This window comes from Cannabis sativa, chromosome 4 (genome assembly GCF_029168945.1).
Source record: "Cannabis sativa cultivar Pink pepper isolate KNU-18-1 chromosome 4, ASM2916894v1, whole genome shotgun sequence".
Lineage (NCBI taxonomy): Eukaryota > Viridiplantae > Streptophyta > Magnoliopsida > Rosales > Cannabaceae > Cannabis > Cannabis sativa.
In genome coordinates this window covers 46,009,144-46,025,449 of record NC_083604.1, presented here as the reverse complement: position 1 = coordinate 46,025,449, position 16,306 = coordinate 46,009,144, and the positions used below count along the sequence as shown (strand labels likewise).

General features: G+C 30.5%; 2 protein-coding genes across 2 annotated transcripts; one reads left to right on the top strand and one right to left on the bottom strand.

Moving 5' to 3' along the window:
• The first annotated feature begins 8,615 nt into the window (after positions 1-8,615).
• Positions 8,616-10,223, top strand: LOC115712090 (protein MKS1). The gene is made up of 2 exons (XM_061114143.1): positions 8,616-9,479; positions 10,044-10,223. The coding sequence occupies exon 1, from the start codon at positions 8,756-8,758 to the stop codon at positions 9,467-9,469; it is 714 nt and encodes a 237-aa protein (XP_060970126.1). The 5' UTR covers positions 8,616-8,755; the 3' UTR covers positions 9,470-9,479; positions 10,044-10,223.
• A 686-nt stretch (positions 10,224-10,909) lies between these two features.
• LOC115714977 (uridylate kinase PUMPKIN, chloroplastic) lies at positions 10,910-15,178 on the bottom strand. Its single transcript, XM_030643751.2, has 7 exons — positions 14,807-15,178; positions 13,885-14,032; positions 13,715-13,768; positions 13,182-13,273; positions 12,205-12,431; positions 11,384-11,560; positions 10,910-11,291 (listed from the first exon to the last, which is right to left on the bottom strand). The coding sequence occupies exons 1-7, from the start codon at positions 15,001-15,003 to the stop codon at positions 11,182-11,184; spliced, it is 1,005 nt and encodes a 334-aa protein (XP_030499611.1). The 5' UTR covers positions 15,004-15,178; the 3' UTR covers positions 10,910-11,181.
• Between the last annotated feature and the right edge of the window lie 1,128 nt (positions 15,179-16,306).

Below are 16,306 nucleotides of genomic sequence, written 5' to 3'. Positions count from 1 at the left end.
ATTTGCTTGCAAGAAATTTGGACTTTAAAACGATTGTTTGATGTTTTGGATGGTATCATGTTGTATTGAGTGTTATTTGATGATTGATTGATGTTTGTGAATATTCGTGAAAAATAATTGAATATCTGTTTCTGAAATTATTTTTATTGGATAGTATGGAAAAAATTAAGCAAGTTACTTTTTTACAGAACTCAATTTCGATTTAATTTGAATTAGTTATGATTTTTTGAAGTTTCGAAAAAAAATCGTGGTTGAGCATCAAAACCTACGCGCGCAGAAATCATGCATTCCTTCCCTGCGCCGAGTTTGCACGCCCAAATCACCCATGCACGCGCGCGGACGGGTATGCACAGCATCCCGTCCGTACATCTTGCAATTTTTTCGTTTTTCTTCGTTTTTTCATGCTTTTTCATGCAATTAACTTCTAATTTTTTGTGTAGTTCTGTATTTATACATTTACTATTCCTAATTCAATTGTAATTATCATAATTACTTTAATTAATATTTTTTAAATTTAATTCATGATATTAGTGTAATTTGAATTTGAAAATAGTAAATATCTATCTTTTTTGCTTAATTATCTATCTTATTTTTAAATTTGATTCTATCTTATCTTATTTTTAAATTTAAGGTCAGATTTTAAATTTTTAAATTAAATTTTTTTTAAAATAATTTGACCTTATTTAAATTTAAAATAAGATAACTATGATCATGTAATTTTAAATAGATGTAAGATATTTTGCTAACTTTTAAATTTTGTTATTTTATTTATTTAAATTACATTTAAAATCTGAAAAAGATATTCATTTATCTTTTTTAATTTTTTATTTAATTTTTATTTATAAAATAACATTAAATTTTTTAAAAAAAAAATAGTTAGCAAATTTTGAAATGATATTTAGGTTGGTTGAAACCTAATTTTTCAAAATTGTAGGTTTAATTTTAAATTTCGAAATTTTTTTTAAAATTTTTTTAAAATTTTTGAAAATAAATTTTTTTATTTATTTAATTAATTATTTTTCAAAATTATTAATTTAAAATTAAATAAATCTTACATCCAACTATCCAGCTAACCTTGTTGCAGGAGTATGTGTTTTAGCTTGTTTGTAAGTTTTTAAAACCTATTATTGCTTGATTGCAAATAGCCATGGTTAACTTTTGCAAGATCTAATGATCTGATGGCTCCCTTGGTCAAGTAAATAATTTGTAACATGTATATTTACAATCTTCTTTCATCTGTGTATGACCTAGCAACACTATAGGATCCATCCAAATTGTGTGTCTGTGTGAGCCTATGTGTTTAATTTCATTATAGATGCATATAGGTTGTTGTTGCTAAATAAAATGTCAAGTTCTTGATAGATTTTATTTAGGCCCATTTAGTTTTTGGGCTTATTCAATTAATAACAGTTGTTCATTTTAAGGTTAAATTCCTCTCTTTTGGGCCTTGTGTGAGAGTTGGGAGCCATAGTAGTGGGTACGACATACTGAACCCAGCACCCCCTCACATGAACTACCCCAATTGTGAAGGTCCATTTGCCTGATTTGAATAACTGTACTAGGTTAATTAAACTAGTTTAACCTAATAAAAATGATTAGCAACATAATTAATTTCATTTATTTTGAAATTAATTTAAGAAAATTATAGTTTAAAGAATTTTTTATTCTAAGCTAAATTATATGTATTTTCTTGTATTTAATTAAATATAGAATTATAACCATCTAGATTCTTTCTAAAGCTTAATTTAAATTTTTCATTAAATATTCCTATTTAAGTTGACATTTAGTTATCTATAACTAACCAGCTTAAATCTGAATATCTTTTGGATTTAAAATTTCAAAATTAAGTTGAGGAATTTTAGGCATTGGTTATTAAGATTCTTTAGATATTTTTTAAGTTAATATCTTTTCGAATATTAACCTAAAATGGAATATTTTAGATATTTTTTAAGTTGATATCTTTTTCGAATATTAACTTAAAATGGAATATTTTCAAATTAAGTAGTTACAACTTAATTTTTGATATTTAATTAAATTTAAATTTGAAAATATTTAACTTCTAGATTTTTTCTAATACAACTTAAATTAGATATTTTTTCAAATTTTGTGGAAAAGATACTTAGTCAAATAAGATATTTTCTAGATAGTTATTTCTAGACTACTTATTATTTCTAATATTAAATAGGAAAATATTATACATTGTGAAATTAATTATTTAAATAATTAATTTTGGTACAATTTATTTTAAGTATATTTTTTCCTAGTATTAAACTAGAGATTAATAATTAAGCCTTCTCTACACTTAATTATTTATTTCTTGAATTTAATACATTTAATTAATTTGAAAATTAAATATCTAAGTTGATTTTCATCATGATACTTAAATATTTCTTTTTCATGACACTTAATTAAATAGAAAATTATTTTTAGTTGAAATTTATTTTTTCAACTAAATTTAAATAATTTTCAAAATATATTTTTTCTTTATTTTATTAATCAAATTTCGAAATTGCATTTCTTAAATGCTGGAATTTTGAATTATTTGAAAAATAGATTAAAGTTGTAAATTATTTATTTTAATTTTGGATCAACTTAAATCAATAATTTTTTTATTTATTGATTAATTTAAAATAAATTGAATTAAAGTATATTATTAGAAATTGAATTAATTAGTCAAATGAAAATCTAGATAGATATTATCTGTTTTTGCTTGAAATATTTTTCTAGTGTATTTAATTAAATAGAAAATTAATATTTAGGTTGATTTTTATCATCATACTTAAATGTTTGCAATTTTTCTTATATATTTAATTAAATAGGAAAATTATATTGTTTGTTTTTATTAATTTTATTAATTAATTTTGGGCTAACATTAAATTAGAATAATTTTTTCCAGGATTTATTTTTTATTTTTTATTTTAACATGCATTTTTCGAAAATTGTATTCTTAAATACTTTAATTTTTCGAAATGCAATATATATTTATAGAAAATTAAATTTGAGTTGTAAATTAATTTAAATTAATTTTGTAACAACTTAAATTGAATATTTTTCTAAATATTTGTTGGAAATTATTACTAAGATGGAAATAATTCATGTTATTTTCATATCCATCTAAGTAAAATTTATAAATATTAAATTAAAATTTATATTTAGAATTTTTCATTCTAAATTGGAAATTTTAATTAAATAAATATATATTTAAAATAAATAAATTAAATAAAGAGAATCAAAGAAAATACAACTCTCTTTAAATAATGAGCTTTATTATTAAGATATTCGATCTCCATTGTTGGTTTTACATCGCGTTTGTTTTAGTGAGTAATCCTCCCTAATGGAGGAACGTTCATTAGTAATTTCGCACCGTTTAGTCTCGAAAGATAAGTAGTTTGTAAGTGTTTTATATGGTATGTATCACCCTAATGGTGGCGACCATATTTGACTTGGAAATTGCGAAACAATGGTGGAAGCTCATAAGATAGAATTGCCTTGACTCTCGCCTAAACGGGACAACGCTGAATTCCAATCTTGATCGAATAAAAGGTTGCTAGAATGTTTAACATTTTAGATGAGCTGACAACTCTATTCAATGGATGGTAGCTTTGACTCTCGCCTAAACGGGACACTGATATCAGTTTGTTGAAAACCTTGGAAATTATTTAGGATTGTATGTTTTAGTATTTTCACTGGTCATTCCTACTTGCTGTATGTTTAATAATTTTTGAAATTGTGTATGAATTTATATTGAACCATGTTATTTTCTGTTATTAAGTTGTAGTTTAATTTCGAATCTTTATTGTTGGTCTAACTTGGTTTGTTTATCTAATGAGATAAATCCCTAATGGATTTTCACTATTAGACATACATAATAGTGTTAGATCTCGAAAGATAAATATTGTATATGCAACATCTAGCTGTTCATCAATTGATGACACTTTAGACTAGTATTTTTACGATATGAAACAAAAAGATTATATAAATAAGATTACTTTGACTTTCGCTAATCGAAGCATCGTTGGATTCTTATTTAAACAACGAAATTATCCTAATTCCTCTTAGCTTATTCATTTCGAATTAGCTCAATAACATATCATTGAATGAATGGTCTATTAATGGAGATTACCATTTGACCAATTTAGCTTTCTTATTAATGGAGATTGATGGTGGTATGTATATAGATGGAAGAATTTCACATCATTTTAGTTTTTTAGTGTTAAATTGCAAGTTTTATTTGTTTTTTTTTTTTTTTTTGAATAATTGCAAGTTTTATTTGTTAAATGAAATTATTATTCTTTAATATTTTAATATTTAATATCATATTAATGTTTTAATATCATATTAATGTTTTTGGTAGTGTTTTTAAACGGTAGATAAAGTTAGCAATTTATTAATTTAGGATATAATGATTTTAGGAAGACTAATTTGCGGCATAAGTACTTAAGTTTTACGCCGAGTAGCAGATAAATATCTAAGTCCTATTTTTGGCAGTAAAAGTACTTTCTGTTAGGATCTTGGAACTTCCGTAGGTACCTGGACGTTAAGTGTCAGGTCAACTTACATGGCATGTTGTGATTGGTCCAGGTGGATGTATTTTTATTTTTTATTTTAAATAATCATTTAATATTTTAAAAAATAATTTAAAATTATAAAAAATAAAAATAAAAAATTTCTTTTACTCTCTCTCTCTCTCTCTCTCTCTCTCTCTCTCTCTCTCTCTCTCTCTCTCTCTCTCTCTCTCTCTCTCTCTCTCTCTCTCTCTCTCTCTCTCTCTCTCTCTCTCTCTCTCTCTCTCTCTCTATATATATATATATATCTTTTCGTCTACTTCTTCGCACACCCGTTCATCTTGCTTCTTCAACCTATCGCCTCCTCCTCCTTCTTCTTCATCTTCCTCTTCTTGCTTTTAGCCCCAAAGCCTTAAAATCGAAACCACTTGCCTTCTCCCTCTCGCCTGGATTTTTGGACCCCGTTCTTCTTCTTCTTCGCACACCCGTGTTCTTCTTCTTCTGTATCGATACCCTGTTCTTCTTCTTCTTCTTCTTCGTCTGGATTTTTGGACCCCATCAAGTCGCACACCTAGATCTGCCCAGGAACCAACCATGGGGTCATTGTTCTTCTCCCTCATCGGCGTTGGCCTGCGAACACTCCTCATCGACGCCTTCTTCCTCCTCACCATCGGAGCAGCCCTATTTCACCACAGCCATATTTCACCATCGTCTTTGACTCAGTTGAGCATGAAAATACAAGGTAGTTTGTGCTTTTATTTTTGGATTTTGAGTTTTTATATATGTTTATAGATTTGTGGTTTTGGCTTGATCGTGGAGTTAATCTACCTCATTTAAGGGTTTCAAAATTAAAGTTTTGCTTAGATCTGATTGTTTAATTTGTATTTTGTTTGTAATATTTAGTTTTGATTTGGGATCCTAATATGAAATTTTGTTCTTGTCAAATTCTGGGTTTGCTTAAGTTTAGTGTATGTGTTAAACAAATTTTGTATAGTTATGAATATTTTGTTGAAGAATTTGGGTTTGTTAAAAATCTGAATTTATTTTGTTTAATTGCTTTCAATTTCTCAATTTGAGTTTATTTTTTAATTCAAAAAAAAAACAATGAAAAAAGAAATAAATGTTAAAAAATAAAAATTAATTATATTTAGTTTTTTATTATTTTTTTATAATGTTTAAACATTTAAATAATTATTTAAATAATAAATAAAAAATTAATGATATGGACCAATGAACGAGTGACAAGTGGATCGTGACCTGGCACTTAACGTCCAGATACCTACGGAAGTTCTAAGACCCTAACAGAAGGTATTTTTACCGCCAAAAATAGGACTTAGGTATTTGTCTGCTACTCGGTGTAAAACTTAGGTATTTATGCTGCAAATTACTCTTTTAGGAATTATTTTTCCCAATAATAGTATTGATAGTTTAATGGACATCGTTCTAATTATTTTTACACTTTTTTCTTTTTAATATCTTACTTATGATTATGTTTTTTTTGACGTGGTGAACAAAATCACACATGATTAACAATGCAGCAAATTACAATCAGCGGTAGAACCCATCGAACCAGGATAGCTCATCGTCTAACCAAAGAGCATGTTTTGCCAAACCATGAGCTACATAATTCTTATCACAAGCTACATGAGACAAAATTGCCCCCAAACAGTAGATAAAGCTATAATATTTTCAAACAGCACCACATCACATTAAAAAAATACCTTCCTATTATTAATAGTTATCGTAAACACCAAGTTTTTAGAAAGTTCCCAAATTTCTTAAATATGAACCTAACATCTCAAATAATCAATCAAAGGTGGCTCTGGTACCACTTGTTCTAATTATTTGTCTCTCATAAAATATGCAAGAACATGACTAAATTTTATAGATATACATATAGTGCAGCCTATACAGATGCTCTGAATCTAGCGGTGGTCCCCAGCCCACTTGAGCAATTTTCCATTCTCCCATTGATTCCTATGAATATAGGAAACTTGTATTTTTCATTCACAAATTCAGCTTTGTTTATGCTGCTAACTCTCAGTTTGGTCCTACTTCTGGTTTATTTTGTTACTAAAAACGGAAGAGGAAACTTAGTACCAAATGCAAGAGCGAGGTGCAAGTGCTGGCTGCTCAATAGAGGACTGCGACCCTGATTTCCTTGGGACTTTGACTCCCCCTGATGCACGGGAGGCGCAGGAAAAACCACAGGTGAAGAAGATCCAGAAGATGCTGATCCAATAGGCGCCTCCTCTGCAAAGCTATCAATGCATTATTCAAGATCTTTAGCAGTCGATCGTTCATTCTCCCTCCCCAGTGGCTTTCGAAAGCTCGACATGAAAGAAGAAAGGATATAGGAAAAGTATTCGTGGGTAAATTAAAAAGTTTGCCTATTTGACTAATAGTGCTTCTTTCTAACTAGCCTGTAACCACATGAAAGGAAACTAACTGGCTCATGAGACCCACCCACTATTACTACGAAAAAAGTACTGCCCTTTTCCTTCGCTACTATAAGCGCATAAACATAAATCTAAAAAATATCTTTGTTGATTCAAATAGCGGAAGCGTACCCTAATCCATAAATACTAATAATTTTAATCCATCTTGAGATAATCTTTGTTGTGATTTTGGATAATGATCTTTCAAGAATACAAGACTCAAGTTCTTTTCTCTCTTCACGTCGGGGGCGGGGGGGAGATGAGAATAGAGTGGCTCTTGTTTCTTGGAGACTACTACCAATAGGGGTGTTTATTAGACCACATTTAATATTTTTATGCCTATCTAGATCCGATCCAATTATATACTGGATGTTATATTTTACCATTCGATCTCATCTAATTAATTTCAATCATCCAATCGATCCAACATCTATTGGATGTTGGAGTTGATCGGTTTTATCCGTTGGATGTATTTCATATATATTTATTGGTTTATTTGGGTTTATCTAATATTTTAAACTTAGTATTTTTTTTGGATCGGATCAGATCCTTCCAATATTTTAGGTTCAGTATGTATTGGATTGGATTGGATCCATCCAATTCAAGAAAAAAAGAATAAAATTTTAATGTCAATTTTTATAGGAAAACTTACAAAAATAATAATTAGTTCGATTGGATGTTGGATGTATTGGTTTTTTAGACACCCCATCCAACATTTGATCTAATCCAATTAGATATATATATTCAAAAATAATATCCAATCTGATCCGATCACAATTAGATATCCAATGTTTGACGGTCGGTTATAATTGAATCGGTCGGTTGTTATTGGATTGTATCGATTTATGCACATCCCTAACTACCAATATATAACCTCATAGTTAGGTTATAATTTTAAGTATTTCTAATTTAGCCCCTCAATAAATTAGAAATATCACTTAAGATATCTACACATTTAACTCATCAGACTTTCATACCAATGACCTACAATTACTAAAATAATTTATTTTGGATCAAACTTTAATCCATCAAAACCCAACATTAGTTGTAGGTTGTCCAATGCATACAGTGAATATTGTTGCTGTCATTGATTAAAAAAGGAATAAGATTGATTTCGGAGTAGTAGTAAGAAACAGTGAAGGACAAGTGCTTGCTTGACTAGTGGTGCCCTGTTCATGGAATTTTGTTTCATCAACGCTGCTGAAGGCCAAACTTTGTTGCATTCCCTAGTGGTGTTTGTTAATCTCTTTACCAATTTTATATGCTGAAGTAGCTCTAAGGTGATTGTGGTTAAAATAATGCCTCCTAAGGATATTGTTAGCAAGATTAGAGCTTCTTTCCCTAGCCTAATTCTCGTTTATGTTTCAAGACAAGCTAATCCTTTAGCTGATAAATTAGCAAAGAAAAGGTACTATATGACTAGTTAATGAGTTGCTATGGAATAAAAATAGTATTCACATGTTTCAACTATTACGTAGTTTACGGTACATTAGTGTTTCAATGAGAAACATTATTATTTTGCTGGGAATTAATAATATGAATTTTAGTTACAAGTTGATAGGTTATTTTATTTTTATTTTTTTGAACATAGTTGATAGGTTATTAAATGATAAAAAAAGGTTGAGTTTTGCATTATTTTCTTAGTCAATGGCCCTTTTAAGTCAATGAGTAACATAAAATAAATATTTTAATATCTATTTGTTCATAGATTATTCTCCACCCAATTAACTACATAACCATAACCAACAACCAATTTTCTTTTCTCTCTAAAACTCTCTCCTCAAACTCCAAATTCTCTTCCCTTTTAGTTTCATGAACACTCCACCAGATTTCTCCGGCGGTGGCTACTGGCAGCAGCAGCAGCAGCAACCGCCTCCGTCGCCGCCAAAGAGATCCCCTCAGCTCCAAGGCCCACGCCCCACTCCATTAAAAGTCAACAAAGAATCCCACAAGATCCGGAAACCACCTCCGCACCCCCACCCACACCCACAGTTCCGGTATCCTCCGCCTCCGGCGGATGACTACCAACAACAACAACAACGACATGAGCCTGTTATAATCTACACAGTCTCCCCTAAAGTCATCCACGCCGAAGTATCCGATTTCATGTCCGTAGTCCAGCGTCTCACTGGGCCTTCCCCGCCGGCGCCATCCCCTTCCGGTGCCGGAGATCTCTCCCCGGCAGCAAGGCTGGCCTCAATTGAGAAGACTAGCCCGTCAGATAGGGATAGGGACAGGGAGAGGCCCGGGATCAGCGGCAGCGGCGGTGGAGATTTATGGGATATGATAGAGGGGGTTGAATTGGGTCAGTTTCCGGGTATATTATCACCGGCACCGGCGACTTTGCAGCCGATTTCATCTGGGTTTTTCTCGCCGTTGACGGATCTTTCGTTTTTAAATGATCTGAGTCCGTTTTGGCATAATAGTAACAGCTTTATGCCGAGCCCTTCAGGCTTGCTTTCGGCTCCATTGATTTCCCCAAGTCCTTCGTCATCTGACATCTTCAACAATTTGTTTGACTTTTAAACCTCAGCTGGTAAAGATTTTTGTATTCGACTGACTTTTCTTTATATTTTTTATTCCTCTCCTAGTGTAGTTATATTTTTAAATATAATATTTTTTTTAAGAAATAATTTTTGTTTTGCCGGTATATTTGACCGACTTCCTTAAATGAGTTTGTAGTTTTTAGAAGTAGGAAGAGAAAAAAAAAAAAACAAAAACAAAACAAAAAAACAAACATTGAGAAAGTTAAAAGTAGTTGCACTTGTAATTGTAGTTGTTATTTGTTACAATTGTTACAATGTAGTTGGAAGTTGCATACCTTTGGCCTTTTGTAATTTTTGTAGCTAATTTCTTTTGGAATCGTTATCAGCTTGTCCAGAAGTTGTATGAGTAATTTATATAAGGACTTCTTTTTCTTTTGGTGGATGGATGATTGAGGATATATACTTGTTTATCTTCAATCTAAAAAGTTGTTGAGGATCATTTATTAAATTTTAGTTTGATGTGAAATTTTAGTACAACAGTATCTCACAATTTTCTTTTCATTTTTCTATGATTACTAACTTTAGTAAACTTTTTATTTTTTTTTGGCTTTTAGGAGCTTTAGAAACTTCAACGTGTAATAGTAGATAGAACACTCAGAAAGAGGGAGCGTAACTTACGTTTCCTTATATTATGTGTTAAAGTTAGTTATTATTTGCTGTATTATCAACCATGGGCATCGAACGGAATTTTGAGTTAATAATAATAATAATTCCGTATTATTTGTTGTTTTTTATTTATTTATTTTTTTGAATGAAGGTAATAATTTCCGCAATAATATTTAATCTCGAGTATTTTCATAGTGTGAATTAAACAAATGGACATTAAGATCAGAATTAAACTCCAATAAATGCTAATGTTTGTGAGCACAAATATAAGGTGGTGTTTGCTTTGATATAATGTAATGAGAATAGTAATTGTAATATGAATAGTAATATAATAGAATAATAATTGTTATAGGAATGGTATTATGATGTTTGATTTAACTCTATAAAGAACATTGTAATCAAATAAAATAAGTTGTATATTGATAAAAATACTCTTAGTTTTATTATTTGTAATATTTAAAATTTAAAAAAAAATAAGTAATAAAAAAGAGTAAAAAAAATATTTTCTAACAATGTAATTATCATTACATTAGTTTTATGATGTAACCGGAATTACAATACAACCATTATAATGTAAAGCCATTATAAAAGTTTAAAAATGAAAACAAATAATATAATGGTAATAATAATTTCATTACAATTCCCATTACACTAAACCAAACATGCCATAAATGTCACTGCACTAAACAGTTTGTGATAAAGACGAAATTAGTCACCAATAATATGACAACAATAATATAAGCCCAACTTGTCCCTTTAATAGCCACTTATTGTGGCAATATTTTACTCTAGGGTCTATTCTGTTCGTCTAATATTTGGAGTAAGTCAAAGCGTGTGCATTTTTGGTGGAAATGATTACAAGCTCCAATAAATATATCAAACTTAAGTAGGATGAAAATAAATACATGAAAGCCAAAATTTGGAAGATAAAAAGACTATTCTCCTCCTAATGTTCCTCAAGGATTATTTACAAGGAAAACTAAACCTTCATACTATACCCAATCCAAGTTCATCTCTAACTAGATTCAGTAATAATCTACTCTCAATTCTTCTGCACTACAATTTTAGAACGGAAAAAGCGAATTCTCATGCACTTGCCATTTCGGAATTCTTTCTTCCTCCAATCAAAGTGCCAACCTTCTCTCCCTTGATGGCTTTTGAGATGTTTCCTGGTTTGTTTAGGTTGAAGACAACAACTGCATAAATTGAAAGAAGTTTAGCTTTTTATTTTTCAGGAGCAAGAATACTGATATACTATTCAAAGTTAAATAGTGGCAGCTGAAGATACCGGGAATATTATTTTCTTGGCACAGAGTAATTGCAGTCAAGTCCATAACTGATAGTTCTTTCGAAATCACTTCTTGATAAGTCAGATTTTCAAGAAGACGAGCGTTTGAGTTGCACCTTGGATCTTCTTCGTAGACCCCGTCAACATTTGTAGCTTTCAGCACAACTTCTGCATTAACTGGACCAACAATTGAATGCTACTAATCAGTTCAAAAATATCAAAACAAAAAAAGCATTTTCACAACACATTCAGAGGCCAAATCACTAGCTTTTGAAATAAATAGGACTACTATACACCTGAACAGACTAGTTTAAAGAGAACTTGGTGTCAAAATAAATAAATAGAAAAGAAAATTTTGGAATTTCTATAGAGACATATAATCAGTTGACATTATAATATGCATTGGAGGAACTCAATAAAATAGAGCATTCAATAAATGATTACTTAGTGGCTTTTGGCTTCAAAAATTAAAAACTGTTTTCAGTTTATAAAACCAGAAAAAAACTTTCAGAAACTAACAAGGTGCGTTTGGCCAAATATTTTAGAAACAAGGGTCCGAGGTTTAGGTTTGGGTCCTGGGTTCTGGTCCGGGACCCAAGTCAGGGTCCTGGGGCCGGTTTTGGATCTAGGACCAGGGTGGTGTTGGGTTCATGTCGTGGTATGGTGTAGAATATTGAATTTTTTTTTTTACTAAAAAGTTTCTAAAAATAGTTAGAAAATATTACCCAAACACTATTAAATTTTTAAAATGATAAAAAACTGTTTTCTATTCTCACTTTTGAAAACACAATTCTAAAAACTGAAAACACAACCCAACATACTTTCTGCACAACGAAGGGCTGCAGCAGTATCTGTGGTGAAAAATGGATTTCCAGTCCCAGCTGCAAAAATTACAACTCTCCCTTTCTCAAGATGCCTCACAGCCCTCCGGCGTATGTAAGGCTCTGCAACTTCTGACATTCTGAATGCAGTCTGCACTCGAGTTGGGATGCCAATGCTCTCCATTGTTGCTTGAAGAAATATAGCATTCATGACAGTAGCTAGCATCCTGTAAACACGCCCAATAAATAGCAAGTGAAGAAATAGATCAGACTTGTAGGGGATTTTTGACATGCGTAAACATTCAATTATTTTGGTATTAAAATTGAGTGTCTCTCGAGGACCAACTAATAGATCAGCAAAAGCAAAGCGGTAAAAGTAAAAAATCACAATCCACAATGCATTCTTTTCTGTAGGCATCAGTAAATTGTATGTAGCCTGTGTTTTCTATTCTTATCCAACAATGAAAGTTGCATTTTGTTTTTGTTTTTGTTTTTGTTTTTAAATAAGAAACTATGGAAAGCTGCATTCTTTTATAAATTATAAGATTAAATGTTCCAATTAACAAGCTATTATTAGACAAATTAATGTATGTTTGCATAGCAAAGGGATATGTTGCATAGCTTTGTTGTCCTTCTATCATAAATATTTTTTTTAAAAACAAATGAGGCTCCTTGTCTAACCATATAAGAACAGAGGAACCCAAGAGGCACTTTTAGACCTTGTGGCAGAAAACCACACATCTGGCCATTTGAGCTACCTGGTGCCCTTGAATCATAATAAACCATGATAATATGTATATGATATAATAAAACGTAGAGTTCCAGACCACTCTCAGCCAAAGTGGATAAGCAATGTATAGAACAGAACTAGATAGTGGTAAATAACTTGAAAGCATGTAAAATGTGTCTATCTACACAATGATTCCAAGAATTGAAGCTGCATTCATTCAATTCAATATTCCAAACACAGAAATTACCCAATGTAATCAGCTGAGGAACGGTCTAGACCACTGCAGCCAGCCCACGAAGATCCACGAAATATGTTTCCACCACCAACCACGATTGCAACCTAACACATTTTTAAGAGTTCTTTTTTATACAGGTGAAAGTAACCAGAATATTGAAATTTTCGTATTGTTAAAAAACAAGACCTAGATCAGTTAAGTCTAATTTGCATTTGAGATGGTGTGATAAATGGAATAGGTCAATTTTTATTTAAACAGTTCTTCTATTCAGCTTCACAGTTTCATAGTTTCAATAATAGCTTCTTTCCCGTAAAAATCTTTTTAAATGATTGAGCTCAAAGATGACTCTGGAATTGAGAAAAAAACTACTGCAGCTAGAAGTTGAAGTTCTATGACATGTAGAACAGCAGAAACAAGTAAAAGGCTAAAAGGTACTATAATTGTGACTGCTTTTGTGATTTTATGTTTGCACCTGTTCATGCATTCATTCTATTCAATGTATACACATGACCTCATATATATGACAGAAAGGATTATAAATTTACCTCAATGCCAAGTCGAGTCACAGCTGCAACCTCTCTTGCAATTGACATTGTAATCTATAATAAGAGATGGTGTAAAAGACCAACATCAGGAAATATATAAATAAATATATATATATTATATATAGATATATATACATAAATACGGGTGAATAAAAACACTGAAAACTCACCTTTGGATCAATGTTCTGTGCCTGATCCCCGGCAAGTGCTTCTCCACTTACTTTAAGTAAGACCCTTTGCCATTTATGCGATGATCTTGACACACCCCCTTCGTTCATTGTCACCCCAAATGGTGACATAGATGACATTTGGGGGTGCCTGTTACAAACCATGGAAGTTAACAAAATGAGTACGAAACAAAATGTGGAAGAAAGCACAAAAATTCAACGAAAATAAGCAATATAACAACAATAACCAAATATTGACCAAAGAACAAACATATCAAGTACGAGAGTCAACAACCTATAATGTCTACCTCTCTTTTGATAACCTCTCCTTTCCCTACCCGACAAATTTATATGCATTTCTCATGACTTCAGAAAAATTCCAACCAACTTATACACTGAGGTAGAAGAAGCTTCAAAGTATCATTCTTTAAGAAAGGTTCATTCATAACAATAATTATGTGCTATCCTTCGTATCATCAACTAATAAACAAACTAGCCTCGTGTATAGTTCAAAATCTTCTGTTTGCTCCATAAAAGAACCTGGGTTAATCTTAGACTAGCGTAAGCCGAAGCTAAAAGTAACAAGAGCATTACCAAAGTAAAAACAAAAAAAAACAGAGCAACTGTTTATGGCTGATATATTACTTCCGTGTCTATTTAAAGCGCAATTTTCATAAAGCCATAACTCTATTTCTCCAATTGTACTATAGCAATAAAGTTTCAGTCACTTCTCGAAAGAAAGTAAGGGAATTCCCATGCAAAAAATTCACAATGAATAACAACAGCGCCAAGGGAAAGGGGGAAAAAAAGTGCTGCCGGCCATTCCACTTGGGCATTTTTACAAACAGTTAAGACACCCAACAAAAAATTCACTCAAACATGACAAAGAACCATAATTGTTAATACAATTATTGACCTTTAATACCTTAGACTCATGGAGTCAGGGGCGGAACCCATATCGGAAGTGGAACAGCAAACAACCAGTGGCTTATTGGAGATCGGAGTAGCCAGAGTTAAACCATGGAAATGAGTCTTGATAGAGCAGAGATATGGTTTCGAAAATGAAACTGAAGAAGCAAATGACGAAGATATGGGGTTGAAGGAGACAACGGAAAATGCCATTCGAGAGAGACTTTAACAAGATAAGAAACGCCTCCCCTGCCGCCCGACTCTGTATTCAATTTTAGGGACTTGTTAAAGTTTTATGTCATACTCCTAAGATAATAATTATCTCAATGAGAGAAATATCTCAATTTTTGTTTTTTTTTGTTTTTTATATTTTTTTGAATTTGCTCCCCCAATTTTAGTTTACTCCTTCACATAGTATTATTTTGGGGAATTCACACAACTATCAGGGCGGCCCTGAAACAAAGTGGGCCATAGGAAAAAAAAAAATTTGGGTCCTTTTGTTAGAAAAAATGTGGTATTTTTCAAAATCGGTAAAAAAAATGTATAATTTTAAAAGAAGAAAAAAAAAATTTTGGGCCCCTAGACTGGGTGGGCCCTAGGCACAGGCCTAGCCCGCCTATGCCCAGGGCCGGGCCTGACAACTATACACCATTATGAACTTAATTATAAAAAAAAGTTTTATTGGGTACCAGTGATGCTCAGCACCTTTCATAAGTCTCACTTTATAATTAGTTAGCGATATTTTTTACAACTTATTTTCTTAAGTTATATGACACCCGCTATTTAATTCCACTAATAACGATATCTGATAATTTTTTTTGTTGATATACCGAATTTCAATGATTTGTAACTTACATAATATTAAATAAAAATTATTAAATTTAAAAGAGTCTATATATTATGAGGTATCTATCTTATGATTATCTTTGCATTGTATATAGTATAGAAATTTTTACATCAAAAAAACCCTTTAGTATATGTAGAATATATAAATTCTTTTATTATTGAACAAAAAGTCTAAAATATATACAGTATATAGTATATTATCCTAATATTGCAGATGTATAAATACACAATTCCTAATTAGAAAAAAAAAAAAAGTGATACTAAGAAGTATATAAATACTTTATTTATGCTAAAATTTATACTAATTAAGATTATATATATTAAGTAGTATATAAATAAATTTATACTACTTATTTTTTTAAAAAAAAATGATATTAATTAGTATATATATTTTATTAGAGTTAATATATATATAAATAAAATTTAATATATACTATTTAGTAATATTTATATATTTATATAAAATTAAAATATAAGACACTCTAAAAACTTTAAAATTATTTTTCTCTTCTCTTTTTAGTTCTCTTCATTTTATAAATTTTTAATTTTATTCATAAATCTATTTAAACCTACATCTAAAGTTAACAAGTATTTTCATAGATATTTATTGAAGAAAAAAATTATAAAGTAACAAATAAATACTTATTGAAAAAAATATACACATAACAAA

What these genes read in the sequence shown, in the direction of transcription:
- LOC115714977 (XM_030643751.2), bottom strand. Translation starts at nt 15,003, where the DNA reads ATGGCATTTTCCGTTGTCTCCTTCAACCCCATATCTTCGTCATTTGCT. An exon ending in CCTGACTCCATGAGTCTAAG is followed by an intron (nt 14,033 to 14,806) that starts GTATTAAAGGTC and finishes GGTTTGTAACAG; the next exon opens with GCACCCCCAAATGTCATCTA. An exon ending in TCCTCAGCTGATTACATTGG is followed by an intron (nt 12,432 to 13,181) that starts GTAATTTCTGTG and finishes GCGTGTTTACAG; the next exon opens with GATGCTAGCTACTGTCATGA.
- LOC115712090 (XM_061114143.1), top strand. Translation starts at nt 8,756, where the DNA reads ATGAACACTCCACCAGATTTCTCCGGCGGTGGCTACTGGCAGCAGCAG.